This window comes from Eleutherodactylus coqui, chromosome 8, assembly GCF_035609145.1.
Source record: "Eleutherodactylus coqui strain aEleCoq1 chromosome 8, aEleCoq1.hap1, whole genome shotgun sequence".
Lineage (NCBI taxonomy): Eukaryota > Metazoa > Chordata > Amphibia > Anura > Eleutherodactylidae > Eleutherodactylus > Eleutherodactylus coqui.
Genome location: NC_089844.1, coordinates 77849427 through 77864652, shown reverse-complemented (window position 1 = coordinate 77864652; position 15226 = coordinate 77849427). Strand labels below are relative to the sequence as shown.

Here is a 15226-nt window from a genome sequence, read left to right as displayed (position 1 = left end):
TCAAATTCTTCATGTCTCCCCCATTATGGAATTGCTGATAAGTTTTATAACATACAAGAAGAATTATGCCTCAGGTGGATTGTATGCCCATTCTAACTGACAGAACATGAGAGGTGTAAAGGAGGTTAGAGAAGTGCTTATATGCTGTTTTAACTAGGTCTTCAAAAAACCTTGATAGATAGAACATCTTATTTGGCATAAGTTATGACATTTTTTCAAAAGCATATCAACTTTGAAAACGGTTTCATGACATTGGCTGGACTGGTAAAGGTTCACTTCTTCATTTCTAAAGATCAATTTACACAAAACGATCACTCAAAAAATCGCTCAAATGACAGTTTGAGTGACAGTTTTGAGCGATCATCCTTGCATAACTCTAAGTAGCTAATTAGCTACTTAAGAGTTATGCAGGCGGAGCGGGACACTGCCGTGATAGCTCCTAGAACAATGCAGCTGTTTTGTATATGCAAATAGCTGCTTTGTTCTCAAGGCTTTCAGCTGGTGTCCCGCTGAGAACTGCCAGCAGGATACCAGTTGAAAAGGATGCTATCAGCACCACCCGCTGAGATATCAGCATGCGGCGTTGATAAGTCTTATCACTCATTTCTAGCTGGCTAGAAATGAGCGATGAACGAACAGGGCACAATGGGCGCACTTTTAGACGCAACGATTATCGCTCAAAATATGGCTTTTGAGCGAATTTTGAGCAATAATCATTGTGTCTAAATGGGCCTTAAGTTTACATTGTACCTAATTATTTTACAATAGCATTAAAAAAAAACACCTCTAATGCTTTCTGGACAACACAAAAAATGACACTAGTTTTTATCAACAGCCTAAATTTCTGTATTCTATTTGTTTTATCTATTCTTATCCTATCTTGCTATACCATCCTGATGACCCTCCTTTTCCTTGCCCCTTATTTATAATCTATCTATTCTAAAAACATATAGTTTCCTGTTAAATGGTCTCTATAGTTTATAGTAGACCCTCGTAGGCAGGGCATGACAAAGTAGGATGTGACCAAATGTAATAAAATTGATAGTAGCAAATCTAAAATTAAACTTTAGTTCCTTGTAGGAATCAATTGTTACAAAAATGTGTGTTTGATTTTTTCAACACTTTTTGTTTTATTTTGCAGCAAAGGCAAATTGTCCCTATATTAAGCCTAAATGAAGGAGGAGAGGAAGAACATAAAGACAAAGAGAAAGATAACACAGTGCAGCCACCAGCATCTTCTAATAATAGAGGTAGTTGATTGCTATATCTTTTGGTTTGAATTCTTTTAGTTTAATTCCTTATATTAGTTTTCACAACTGAGTTCACACAGAATGAATTAATTACAGGACTATAACTTATATTTACATCATAATGTGAAACTCAGATATATATTCATGTGAAGCTTTAATAAAAACAGGGTGAGTAAAAAATCTGGACACACCCACTTAACTAGTGTAATTAGGAGAAAAATTATTTTCAATGTGTGAAAGTATTAATTGGGAGGGAGGCTGCATTTTTGGTAGAGTAGATGTTTTCTGCGGCCATTTTGAACTCTGCCATATTGAATCCAGCTCAGGTTTTTCAAATGTGAAGGGAGTCATATGATATATCAGTTTGGGGTAGAATTGACTCAAAAACACACTGAAAGTGTCAGTTGTGCCCGATCTTCTTTACTTGTTTAGGAGTTAAGTGAGGTCCAACTTTCACAAAGTGCTTTACATGACGTGCTACATGTGTTCACTATTTTGCCAAATGCACATAGTTAACTGTTTAATCCAAGCTTTGAAGAAACGCTGAAGAACTCAATATGATATTTCTTCACAGCACTGTAGGATTCATGATTTCAGGTGAATCACACTGCATATTTTTAACGCATACACAAGGGACGTTAAACAACCCCCAGATATAAAAATCCAAAGGCATCAAATCCAGCGACCTTGGTTGTCATTCTAGCAGACATCTACACCCAATCCATTGCCTAGGGGATTACACATCCAGCTATCTGCGTACAGCCACAGCAAAGTACGGATGTGCACCATCCTTTTGAAAGTAATGTGAAAAGTCACTGTTCTCATTGAAGATGGAACTATGGTATCCTGTAAAATCTGGAGGTACTTCTCCCCATTAAGTGATTTGTCAATGAAAAAAGCCCTGAACGTCAGGCACAATTTACCAACGTTGCCCTCACTTAACTCCTAAAGAAGCACAGATAGGGCAAAATTTACACTGCAGTGTGTTTTTGAGTAAATTCTAGCCAATATTGATATATCACATGACTCCCTTTCCACTTGAAAAACCTGAGCTGAATTCAATATGCAGAGTTCAAAATGGCTGCCAAAAATGTCTCATCCACCCAGAAATGCAGCGTCCCTCCCAATTAATACTTTCAAACATTGAAAGCCGATTTTTCCATTATTACACCAGTTAGTGTGTCCAGAATTTTGTCTCGCCCTGTATATTTTAAAGGGAACCTGTTAGTCCCATAAACTACATTATGGAGCTCAAAGATGAGGGATCGTTGGGGGAAGAGCTGTTTTTTATACTCATTGAGTCTTTTGTTTCAGCGCTGTGCCCCCCAATAAATCAGAGTGTGCACATAGCGTGACTCTTTTCATAAAGCTGTGTACACACACCTCTCTCACTAGTCTCCATGGGAGAGTGCATGCACATAGCCTTCTTAAAACAGTTACACTGCATCGGCGTGCTGATTTTTCAGGGGCACAGTGCTAGAACGGGGGACACGGTGAGTATAAAATATCTCCCCAGACTCCCCTCACTTTTGTGCTCCATAATGTAGTTTATGGGGCTCCAAAGTGCTAACAGGCTTCTTTTAAATGAATAAAATGACCCTGACATTTAGTGGATGTTGGCTGAGATATAGGGGTGATGATGCAAGCATAATTTCAATGGGAGCTGTGCCTGCATTACTAGCCTGGGCAGTTGAAATATACATGGCACCATCTGCTTCCTGATCCATACATGCTGTCAGTGGCTGAGACAACAGCTGATCAGCTGAGGTCCTGAGCAGCGGAATCCCACCAATCAACTGATGAACTTTCCTGTCAATAGGTGATCAATAGTCCACTGGTAGAAAAGCCCTTCAACTGTGATGTTTTTTGTTTACTGTCTCTTTGGGATATAGTGCTGTCGTCAGTCGAGACTGGAGCTCCTTCAACATCACAGTCATCATCTTCATCTAAGATTGTCTTATTATCTCCAAGTTCATCACAGAAAATTGAACCAACAATACCCAAAATAGGTGAGCTTTAGTTATAGTTGGCCATCTCTGAAACAAACCTATGAAAAGCATAATGTTATGTGAAATATTCAGTGGCACAAGCGACACTGGCACTGAGGGGCCCTAGAGGCTTTTTAGATAAAGCCTTCTTCTGGTTCTACTTTCCTCCAAGTGGTAACTCTCTATTGTAAAATAGGGTACAACCCCTTTAAGTCCCAATTGCAATATAGCCATACTTAAGAAAGAATATGTATTTTTATCCACTTTTAAGCTGTTCTCACCACTGTTCTAAAAATGTGTGGGGCTTAATGATATGGGCAGGGCTTATTGTGAGAGGCATGGTCACCTACGTCTTGAAAGATTTATGTAAATTCTAGTTGAAATCTATGCCAGCTTTGTGGTGTATGGACAACCCAAGGTGCGACAAATATAATAAAGAGACTTGGCCCATCTTCCTCAGGTGGCCTTCAGATTTAGACCGGTGTATAAATAGTCCCTGTAACTAGACTGCTGTTGAATAGCAACATATCTAATGGTTGACCAAGGGTGCGTAGGAAGTCAAACAAACTTAGTAAATAATTATGCTTTAATCCCTTTTAATGTATTGTAGACTACATCCAGGATGGACGTTGCAAGCTGCCATTAGATCAGGGTCCATGCCGGACTTATATCATAAAATGGTATTATGATAAACAAGCCAATTCTTGTGCCCAGTTTTGGTATGGCGGCTGCAGTGGAAATAGTAATCGTTTTGATACTGAGGATGAATGTAAGAAATCCTGCGTCTTTTCCTTCGAGGGAGGTAAGTTATACAAAGTCCAGCAGCATGATGATAAAACTCATGAAGGCAGTCAACATCAATAAGCATCAATAGAAAAAAAGTGGGCACCATCAGCAAAGTTCTACATGCAATGAAAATGTTGAACATGCATAATTGTTTGGATAACTAACTATATTTATATACACGTCTAAAATTGGCCAAACATATAGAATGGCAAACGAGAGACGGAACAGCTCTGGAACACTATGGAAAAGTTCAATATGTATATGTCATGATTCCTTAGAATATAACCACTTTCACAGTTTGTCATAAATGTAGAGCTAATGACATGTAATTTAAATAAGAATGGCGGACCCATATAATTGTTAAGAAGGAAAATTACTGAATAAAAACAAGTTAAATAAAATTGACTAAATATGATTTTCAGTCAAAAGGCATAGTCCCAAGTAGTATAATACTAAATGCTGGACTCTCTGGACTATAATACGGGCTGTAACTCAGGATCAGTACATCTAAATCCCCTTATTAGGGTTGCCTGTAGTAAAATAATCTGGAGCCCCGCAGTGGTCCCCGTGATTGCTATGATAGCCTACATCACCGGAAGTCAAATGACCGATGCAGCCAATCAGAGGCTGGAGTGTCACGTTCCCTAACTCCTGGCATCAAGGCGCTCAAGATATGAGTACCAATGCCAGGAGAATGAGTGGGGATGTAACAGCGGTCAACTGACTTCTGGTGAAAGCAGCTGCCACAACAAACGCCAGGACCATAGCTGGGCTGTAGCGCTGGATCCCGGAAGGGTAAATAATGAACAGTTTATTATTTTAGTACAGGCAGCACTATTAAAGGGATGGTGTTTAGTAACCGGATAACCCCTTTAAAGCTGTTTTCCCATTGAAGACATGTATCCCCTTCTACAGGATAAATGTCTGATTGCTGGTGGTTTGACTGCTGGGATCCCCAGCGATCTGAAGACTAACACAACTGAATGCCCCATGTGAGTAGAGCAGCAGTGCACATGCTCAACCACTGCTTCATTCACTTTTATATGACAGGTGGAGGTTAATAGGGTTGGCAATCTCTTTCCATCTAACAGATGTGAATAGGGTGTTGGCCAAGCATGTGCACAGTTGTTCTACTTACATGGGGAATTTGGGTGCATCGGTCTCGGGATCGCTGGGGATCCCAATACTCAGACAGACATTTATCCCATAAAAAAGGATAAAGGCTTAGTCCCAAGAGAGAGGTATTCTGTGAGGTAGGTACTCAACTTTCCCAGGTTAAGATTAAGCCACCTGGTATTAGTGTTAGGAAGGGCCCATCTGAAAGCTTGGTCACCCGGACGCTGGTAGATGGGCCAATGTAATTTGATTGAATTATATACCAAGAACCTTGCATTATTTAATGTGGTTAGAGTATTGATATAGGTATATATACCTCTGATAGTAAATATATTATTAGTGCTGTTGCTGTCTTTTGGTTCTGCTTCTACTGTATGTTGCAGACATTTATCCCCTATTCCATGAAGAGAAAGATAAATGTCTGTAATGGGATAACTCCATTAAACAACTTCCAGACAATCTAGTTTTAAAATATCCTTCCATGCTGTTTCAACAGCTCCTGTGCAAACTGGTTATAGACTAAACAAACCCTGTGTAGTCTAATCCTGCAATTATGCCCCCTTGCACCTCTCCCTTATTTCTCATTAACATTATTTTATAAGGTTAGCAAAAAGTAGAGGACAGATAGACTACACAGGCTTTATTTGCAGTCTGTTGCCATGGAGACACATAGGTTTAGATAGCAGCTGTATACACAAAGTAGAAGGATATTTTTAGTCAAGACTATTGGAAAAGGTGCTTTTTATATTTTAGCTACATAGGCGTAATATACAAAGTTTAACAATAAGTCTCAGAATTTACCAGCTTCTAGATTTGCAGAAATCCTTCTGTACTTTGTGCCCGAATCCAATCCTAAGTGCAAGGGATCACCACCACACAGAAGTCCGTAACAAAAGTAAGCCAGCATCCAAGAGTTCGAGGGTTAAAAAAGCTTCTGATTTATTAAACAAGAGTTAAAGGGGTTGTCCCGCGGCAGCAAGTGGGTCTATACACTTCTGTATGGCCATATTAATGCACTTTGTAATGTACATTGTGCATTAATTATGAGCCATACAGAAGTTATAAAAAGTTTTATACTTACCTGCTCCGTTGCTAGCGTCCTCGTTCCCAAGGAGCCGACTAATTTTTGGCCTTCGATGGCCAAATTAGCCGCGCTTGCGCAGTCCGGGTCTTCTGCAGTCTTCTATGGGGCCGCTCGTGCAGAATGCCGGCTCCGTGTAGCTCCGCCCCGTCACGTGCCGATTCCAGCCAATCAGGAGGCTGGAATCGGCAATGGACCGCACAGAAGCCCTGCGGTCCACGGAGACAGAGGATCCCGGCGGCCATCTTCAGCAGGTGAGTATGAAGACGCCGGACCACCGGGATTCAGGTAAGCGCTGTGCGGGTTGTTTTTTTAACCCCTGCATCGGGGTTGTCTCGCGCCGAACGGGGGGGGGGGTTAAAAAAAACAAAAAAACGTTTCGGCGCGGGACAACCCCTTTAAAATCATACATCCAACATCAGAAGGGGACAAGCAAACAGCTCAACTTATTTGATGTTGGATGTATGATTTCAACTCTTCTTTAATAAACCAAAAGGTTTTTTAATCCTCAAACTCCTGGATGTTGGATTACTTTTGTTACGGACTTCAATATACAAAGTTGATCATAATTAAAGTATCCTTATCCAGACATGTCTGTAGAGACATCTACTGGGTGCAATTGAACTAAACATGATAATAATACTATGCCGAAGATCCATGTGAAAAAAAAGTTCCAAACGGCTGGTGGCAGCCATGTTCGATTCAGCCCAAGAAACTTTAATGGAAAGGGCTCAGAAATTGAGAGGTGCGGTCATTTTTTTCTAGATCTGCAACCATTTTCGAGTTATGGCTGGTGTTGTGTTGAGTATTAATAAAGTTGTTATGTTGAATTTTGTGGTAGGGAAAACATTAATCTCATGTCTTTTCAGGTAACCAAAGTTGCCGATAACAATTCTGGACAGAATTGAGTGATCACTAAACAAGACAGAATTTGTGAATCAGCCATCTTGTTAACACACCTGTAATGCCCACTGACAGAATTCCAAGTGTCTGTCAGGGTCACCTTCACACAACTTCTGTTTCAGGGGCAGTTTCTATGGGTGCCACTTGCGTGTCCCTTGAGGATCCTTACAACAGTTGGTTGACTCGCACCATACTCCAATTACAGTCTCCTGGTACTTTTCTGTGGACTCTTGATGAAAAAAGCTAGCACAGCTGTCGATACCTGCGGATTGCAAATACTGCTCAGATGACCAGTTCTCGGTTTGTCCTGGACTCTACCAGTTATATTGAACTTCTGAATAAGTTTCCTGACAGTTTATGCACTCACCGGCTGACTTCCTGGGTGTTGAAAGCCTCGGCTTACTCACATGAACTTCTGTTACCGACCATCAGGATGATCTCAATTCTGTCCTGGATTGTTAATAGCATCTTCTGATACCAGAAAAAAACATGTGATTGGTGTTTTCCATATTACATGATTCAACAAAACAGCTTTATTAATATTCAACATGACATCAGCCATAATTCAATAATGGTTGCAGGTATTGAAAAAATGACTGCACCAATCAATTTCTGAAGAAATTTTTCCCTAAAATCATGTATCTCATGAACCATTCTCCACTAATATTTTATTTATGATGAATCCAAGATAGCTGGCACCAGCCATTTTGAACTTTTTTTTAAATCATGGAACGCTTCCACAAGTTCTGCATATTATTATTACCAAGTTTGGTTCAGTTACACTCAGTAGATGTCTCTCTACATATCTCTGAATGGGGATACCTTAACCTTATGCAATCCAATTTTGGATTCAGGGTTTCCTAGGGGGCTTTCTCTTTCTGCCATTTTACAATGTCGCCATCTGCTGGCTAGAGCCAGTACTGCAGTATGTGACATGCCGGAGAGGCCGCCGACCATAGAGTGGCCAGTAATATACAATAAGAATACCCTGCCGGATGTCTTCTGACATCGGAGCTGTACAGGCTTTAATCAGAATGTCTTTAGACGTCAGACAGTGGATTGGAAAGGGTTAATTATGATCACCTGTATATAAAAACTGTACAATAATGCTTGAAGGTAGACTTTATAATGCGTATCTGTACACACAACATTGTAACAGCTTTCTTTCCTTTTTTTTTTACATTTTTTACAGAAATATAATGTGGGGTAAAGTGAGAGCTGCTACTCTTGAAACTGAAGGATTCAATGAAACATTTCCTTAAGTGTGTCAATTAACCAGGTCACATGACAGGATATCAAAGTTGCTGTGTTTTCTTTAATTTCTGAACAGCTGCCCCTTAGGGTACACTATTATGACACTATGTTTAATTGTAAAACTGACATGCCTTACCATATTTAGAGCTGTTTTCTCTCTTCCTTAAAAGTTTAGAAAACCTACAGGCGTACCTAAACTTTCAGGTGACTTTTCAGGATAAGCTGTCATGTGTATATATATGAGGAACAGCACTATATCTGACCATTTTATGATATTGCATTTTTTAGCCATTTCTCCTCCATCTCTAATTCTCAGTTTTCACTGACCTGGTGGGTATAGACTAGCTGCTATGATGTCTCCCACACACTATATGAAGAGAGGAGATTCTGTTCCCATATACATAGAGAAGCAGCACCACCATAGAAGACATTATACATCAGTTCTGAGCCATGTAGATATGAATCCAATAGTTGTACAGTAAAACCCTTACTATTAGCTGCAGCAGTGTCTCTGTGTATGTCTCTCTGCTTCTCTCTGATTCAGCTCCTGCTTCCCCCCCCCCTCACTTCTCCATAGATGTCTATGGGCAGCAAGCAATCTGACCAATAGTAGTCCATCTTGTCTACCAAGACAGATTTTAGCAGTTTTTTTGAGTGAGTGAACAGTTTAGGATGGAGGAGAGGAACCTGATAAGCAGAAAAAAAGCATTTTTCTTTGATAAGATATATTACAAAGTTTCTCATATTCGCTTGTACTTTTGATTTATACAAAAAGTTTCTTGAAAGGTTAGTGACCATTTAAGAGAACACTTTAGTGAACTGGTAAACTGTGTTATACCTCAGGGCTTGAGAGGGTAAATGCACGGTCTCAGCAGCACACCAAGTCACCACACAAGTGGGGGAGATATATATAACGAAGAAAGCTTGAAGCTAGAGGGTACAGGCTTACCAGTAGACCCGGACTTTCAGAGTCCCTTGAAATGTCAGGTAAATAGAAAGGTGTAAGCAGCACTCCATGGAACTTTTTCCAAGAAATCCTTAAACGATCTTCATATGGTAAAAAATCCAAACAACATCTTTATTGTTTTTAAAAGAACTCCATGCATATATTGGAGCTTGCAACGTTTCGTCCTTCACAGAGGACTTTTTCAAGCATGCTTTCTTGGAAAAAGTTCCATGGAGTGCTGCTTACACCTTTCCATTTACAGAACTTGAGAGGGTAGTGTACAACACAACGAATCTTTTATACCCTTTCAATCCCTATGACATTATAAGCTTTGCTTGAAGTGTTCCTGTAAGACGATCAATTTGTAGACGTTGCTTTCAGAATGTATAGTATTCGGCTTGTCCTGTGAGTATTTCTACCTCAATGCCAGTACATTTTCCTTGTGTACTAATGACAGGTCAACACAAGGGCAACTGTATGGGTATAATATAGTAGGAAAAGCAGCTCCGAAGCACAAACTGCTGCCCTACCAAGTAAAATATTAACAAACATTTATTAGCACAAGTAGATTTTAATGTTTTTGGAAAAGATGTGCTTTATGGTCTACCTTAAAGAGGTGTTTGCACCAAAACAACTATCAGCTATCCTAATTATGGTAGGTGAGAAGTGTCTGATCGGTAGGGGTCTGACCTCTGGGACCAACACTAATTATGACACAGGCGTTCCAGAACATCCCCATCTGAATGGTTTGGTAGTAAGAGTCACCTTTATTCTCTGTGGGATTGATGGAGATAGCAAAATGCTGTATTCGACTATCTCCGGCAGTCCCATATAGATGAATGGAGTTGCAGTACGCATGTGTGACCGCTGCTTCATTCACAACGGGAGACTAGGAACGTCCTTCCTCGTGATCAGTGGAGGTCATATATATTGTAAATCTGTTTTTTGGCGCTGAATTAAGTATGTATATTATTCATTAAATGGACTGTACAACATTACTGTAGCATCACGATGTAGTCATGAATGGTAGTGTTTAATAGACTGATTCCAATGCACTGTGTGTTTTATACTTCTTATTTTTTTACAATTACAACTAATTAGTTACGTGTCACACATAAGTAATATTTATATCCCCTAGTCTATATCACACGTGAATGTAACCTTTGACATTTGTACATATCACTGTTTTTTAGATAGTAGTTAGAGATGTTGTTTTCATTTTCTGCCACTCTATATCTATTAAAATGACAAATAATTCATAAAATAATTCTGGTGTGATTTTTTTCTTTGTTGTAATTTTTTACCTCTATACTGTCACTATCTGGTCAGCCATGATTATTCTTGTTTCCACCATTATTATACTGACTTGTTGATAGACATACATCACGACATTATGCGACCGTTGAAGGCCCACCCAGGGATGGTTGTAGTCTGGTCGAACATTGTTCCCCGTAAAAAGTGGTGCCGGGCAAACTCCATAAAAAGAGTTTGAACAGAGCACGAGCAAAGTTAAATCGCGAAGCAGCGAAATCTGTAGGACGTATTGGGGAATAGCGGTATGATATGTGGATCTGGAGACGGGGCAGGACAATGGAGGGGGGACAGAGTTCATATGAATGACGTGGGCATTGGCAATCATGAAGGAATCTAGCGGGCCATGGTGTTGTGGGGGCTTCACAGGTATGAGGTGTCAAGCCGTGCTTGCGGTGGCGGAAAAGGGTGGGTGGTCCCTGGGAGCTGACATGGTTGATCAATGGTATGGTGAAGGTATGTCGCCAATTGCCTCTGACAAGGCGGTGTCCTTGCAGAGATGGTAGAGTGGGCTAGTCCTGAAGCGGCTAGCAGGTCTCGGAGTTGGCAGGTAGCCGGCTTAGGCAACTGGTGATATTGGACCTCCTGAGTCAGGTGGCTTGCAGCGGGAGGCATGTGTGAAGAGTAATTGGGTCTCCTGAGTCAGGTGCTATGGTGGGAGACACCATGGGATATGTTCCCTAAAAAAGGTGGTGAGGCGACAGTCCTATGGGTGGCTCCGAAGGACCTCCCCGCTTTTACAGGGTCACACGGGGGAAGGTAGGGTGTTACGCTAAAAAATGAAAAATTCCATATACAATTGTGTATTTAATAAAATGGCTGCTGTGGCCAAATTTATCCAAAGCCAGTCTGTGTATGTCGTCATTTGGACGTAAAGGGGGGGAAGTGGAGGGCGCAGCGGAAACGACTCCGTGATACCCGGCTCAAGAAGAGTTGGAGCCGAGGACAGCTGGGCCTACACAGAAACCGCACATAACAGGGTTGACGGGGAGTGGAAAAAGGAAGGGGTTAGTGCGAGAAGAGGGGATGGACTGAAGGCAGAGGAAGAAAAAGGAAAAGGAGGAGTGGAAAGCAACAAAGGAATCATTCAGAAGAGGAAGCAGTGAAAGAAAAAGTGGGAAGTCCCGCCCGCCCACTAAGAGGACAGGGGAGAGGGAGGGCATAGATTAAATGGAAGTGAGTGTCGCATTGTCATGGCAGAGGCGGAAAGAGAAGGGGGGGTCCCTGGGAGCCGACATGTTCAATCAATGGTGTGGTGGAAGTCTGTCACCTATTGGCTCTGACAAGGCAGTGGCCTTACATAGATGGTACAGTGGGCTGGTTCTGGTATGCAGAAACTTCTATGGCAGCTCAAAAAAGGGAGGGTGAGGAAGTTACCCTACATACAATGCAGGGAAAAGAAGACAGCTCGCCCTAATTAGATATTTAATTACAATTCTATTCTACGTTAAGGGTGTAACACAGGAGCTTGTGAACTAGCATTTTGATTAAGAAAAAAACGATTGATCTGCTGGCACAGGCATATCAGCCTGCGTCTTGCCATCTTCTAATTTTGTTCATGAGAAACTCTGCTCAGTATATACACATAGAGGTGAGGTAGATTCTCCTCAGTATATACACATAGAGGTGAGGTAGATTCTCCTAATTATATAAACAAAGACGTGCGCTGGATTCTCCTCAGTATATACACATAGAGGTGAGGTAGATTCTCCTCAGTATATACACATAGAGGGTGAGGTAGATTCTCCTCAGTATATACACATAGAGGTGAGGTAGATTCTCCTCAGTATATGCAGATGTAGGTGAGCTAGATTCTCTTCAGTATATACACGTAGAGGTGAGGTAGATTCTCCTCAGTATATACACGTAGAGGTGAGGTAGATTCTCTTCAGTATACACACATAGAGGTGAGGTAGATTCTCCTAATTATATAAACAAAGACGTGCGCTGGATTCTCCTCAGTATATACACATAGAGGTGAGGTAGATTCTCCTCAGTATATACACATAGAGGGTGAGGTAGATTCTCCTCAGTATATACACATAGAGGTGAGGTAGATTCTCCTCAGTATATGCAGATGTAGGTGAGCTAGATTCTCTTCAGTATATACACGTAGAGGTGAGGTAGATTCTCCTCAGTATATACACGTAGAGGTGAGGTAGATTCTCTTCAGTATACACACATAGAGGTGAGGTAGATTCTCCTCAGTATATACACGTAGAGGTGAGGTAGATTCTCCTCAGTATATACACACAGAGGTGAGGTAGATTCTCCTCAGTATATACACACAGAGGTGAGGTAGATTCTCCTCAGTATATACACAGAGGTGAGGTAGATTCTCCTCAATATATACACATAGAGGTGAGGTAGATTCTCCTCAGTATATGTCCATAGAGGTGAGGTAGATTCTCCTCAGTATATACACGTAGAGGTGAGGTAGATTCTTCTCAGTATATACACATAGAGGGTGAGGTAGATAATCATGTTGCAAACCCATTTACTTTCCCTATTTTCATAGCAAATTTCTAAGATTCGAGTTTTGATTGCGAATTATCGCGGTTGGCCAATGGATTTCTCAAAAAGGCCTGCTTAGTACGCCTCGATGACCTGAAGGTAGTGTGTGTGCAAAACATTATTTCCCTAGGCTTTGTTTCTGAGAAAAGAACTAGCTCATGTATCGCGTTTTTTTCGCAGATTTTTGTGCTTCGAACTGAATAATCAAGTTGCAATCACTTTACTTTTCCTATTTAGGACCTAAAAAATGTTTGTGGCAAATTGCAAGTTTGTATGACAGCGAGAAGTTAGAGAATTAGGCTAATTTCACACGAACGTACTTACGGAGGCATTTTCACACGTGAAAAAGTCGCAAGTATAATGCAACCAGGCAATGGCTTTGATTACAATAGATTTGTTCAGACAAACAAGTTTTATCCATACAAAATCTTCGTCCGTGAAAAGATAGGTCTTGACTGATCTTTGTCCGTGTTACCACAGAAAGCTGCCAAAAGGGAGGGGAGGGAGTTACAGGGCAAGTAAAGAAGACAGCTTGTCCTGATTATGCATTTAATTGCCATTCTAATCCATATGTAGCGTGTTACACACTTGTGAACAGGCATTTGATCGCAAACAAAAAAAAAACTATTAATCGGCTGGCACGGACATATCAGCCAGCTTCTTGCCATCTCCTCACTTCATTCACATGAATATGCGTTCCGTACGGGTGAACGTATTCACAAATACGTTTGTATGAATAACCCTTACTGGTGATTCAGTGAGTGCGTGCCTTTAGATATATAGATATACACACACATATATATATATATATATTTTCTTCGCAGCCATAAGTTTTGATTGGGAAGATGATTGCATTGACTATCCAGCATTGATGCTTTCAAACTTTGGTGTTAGGGCTCGGTCACACGAGCGGTTTTTGGTCCGATCTGTAGACGCGCTTGCCTCTGATTGGTGAGGGCTGTGACCAATCAGAGGCAGCCCATTCAGCAGGCGGGAATTTTCAATCCCCGCCTGTTGAATACTACAGAGAGCAGTTCAGGAGAACTGCCAGCCAGACACGACTGAACTCCGACTGCAGGAAAAAGGTGAGTATACTTTTTTTTTTTTTTTACACATTTGCAGGATGGTTTTGGGGGAAGGGCTTATATTTTAAGCCCTTCCCCGAAAATTCATCCAACGCTTGCCGGCAGCCCATTGCCTTCAATGAAGCCGGCTGTATTGCCGGCTCCATTGAATTCAATGGGCGAACATCGTTCTCCTCTGCCACAGCTGTGGCAGAGGATAGCGGGCAGCGCTGGGCCATTTCGCTGAAAACGCTGCTAGGTGCAGATTTTTCAGCGAATCGTCGGCCCCGGTCACCCAATTTGCGGATGCGCATCCGTTATGCGATCCGCAAATCACACAAAAAAACGCCCGTGTGACTGACGCCTTAGAGGAAACCCCTACGAATTCCTTCGAGGCCCAAGACCACGAATAAGGCAGTCCTAGATCACATCAAACCAAAGTTTTCATTGGAAGGCCAAATTATCAAATAGCAACTCTCATGCTTCGGCCACATAATGCAAACTAATCATTAGAAACTTCGATAATGCTTATAGTGGTCAGCGGCAAAAGAATACTTGGCGCCAAAGAACGTGCTGGCATGATATTATTAAAGCTAACACCAACATGCAAATGATCAAACTCATCTAACTAAACAGATAAATATATTTTTATATATATCTTTAACCGTTTAGTGGGGGGTGACTCTCGGACACTTTATGGATCAGCCTTCTTCACACAGTTCTGTTATGTACTGTCATGTATGTAATATATATATATATATATATATATATATATAAAATTATATAATTATATATATAGTGATCCCTTGTCTATCGTGGGGGGTTACGTTCCAGAGACCCTCGCGATATGTGAAAATCAGTGAAGTAGCGGCAGTATATTTACACAAATCAATGAGCCGGGTGAACTGCCAAACAATCGCAAAAGTGAACAAACAGACCGATACTACAATCAGTGAGCCAATCAGCGCCCGATACAGAAGACATTCCATCAGCCAATAGTGTGCCATGTTCAA

At 41.1% G+C, this 15226-nt stretch overlaps 1 protein-coding gene across 3 annotated transcripts in view; it reads left to right on the top strand.

Annotated features, from left to right (window-relative positions):
* Positions 1-10591, top strand: part of COL28A1 (collagen type XXVIII alpha 1 chain) — an 87284-nt gene extending 76693 nt beyond the window's left edge. For all 3 annotated transcript variants that reach the window (XM_066575906.1, XM_066575904.1, XM_066575905.1), the window contains exons 34-37: positions 1142-1250; positions 3143-3259; positions 3849-4040; positions 8317-10591. In XM_066575906.1, the coding sequence (XP_066432003.1) occupies positions 1142-1250; positions 3143-3259; positions 3849-4040; positions 8317-8324 (426 nt within the window). In that variant the 3' untranslated portion in view covers positions 8325-10591. The remainder of the gene's footprint in view (positions 1-1141; positions 1251-3142; positions 3260-3848; positions 4041-8316) is intronic.
* The last annotated feature ends 4635 nt before the right edge of the window (positions 10592-15226 follow it).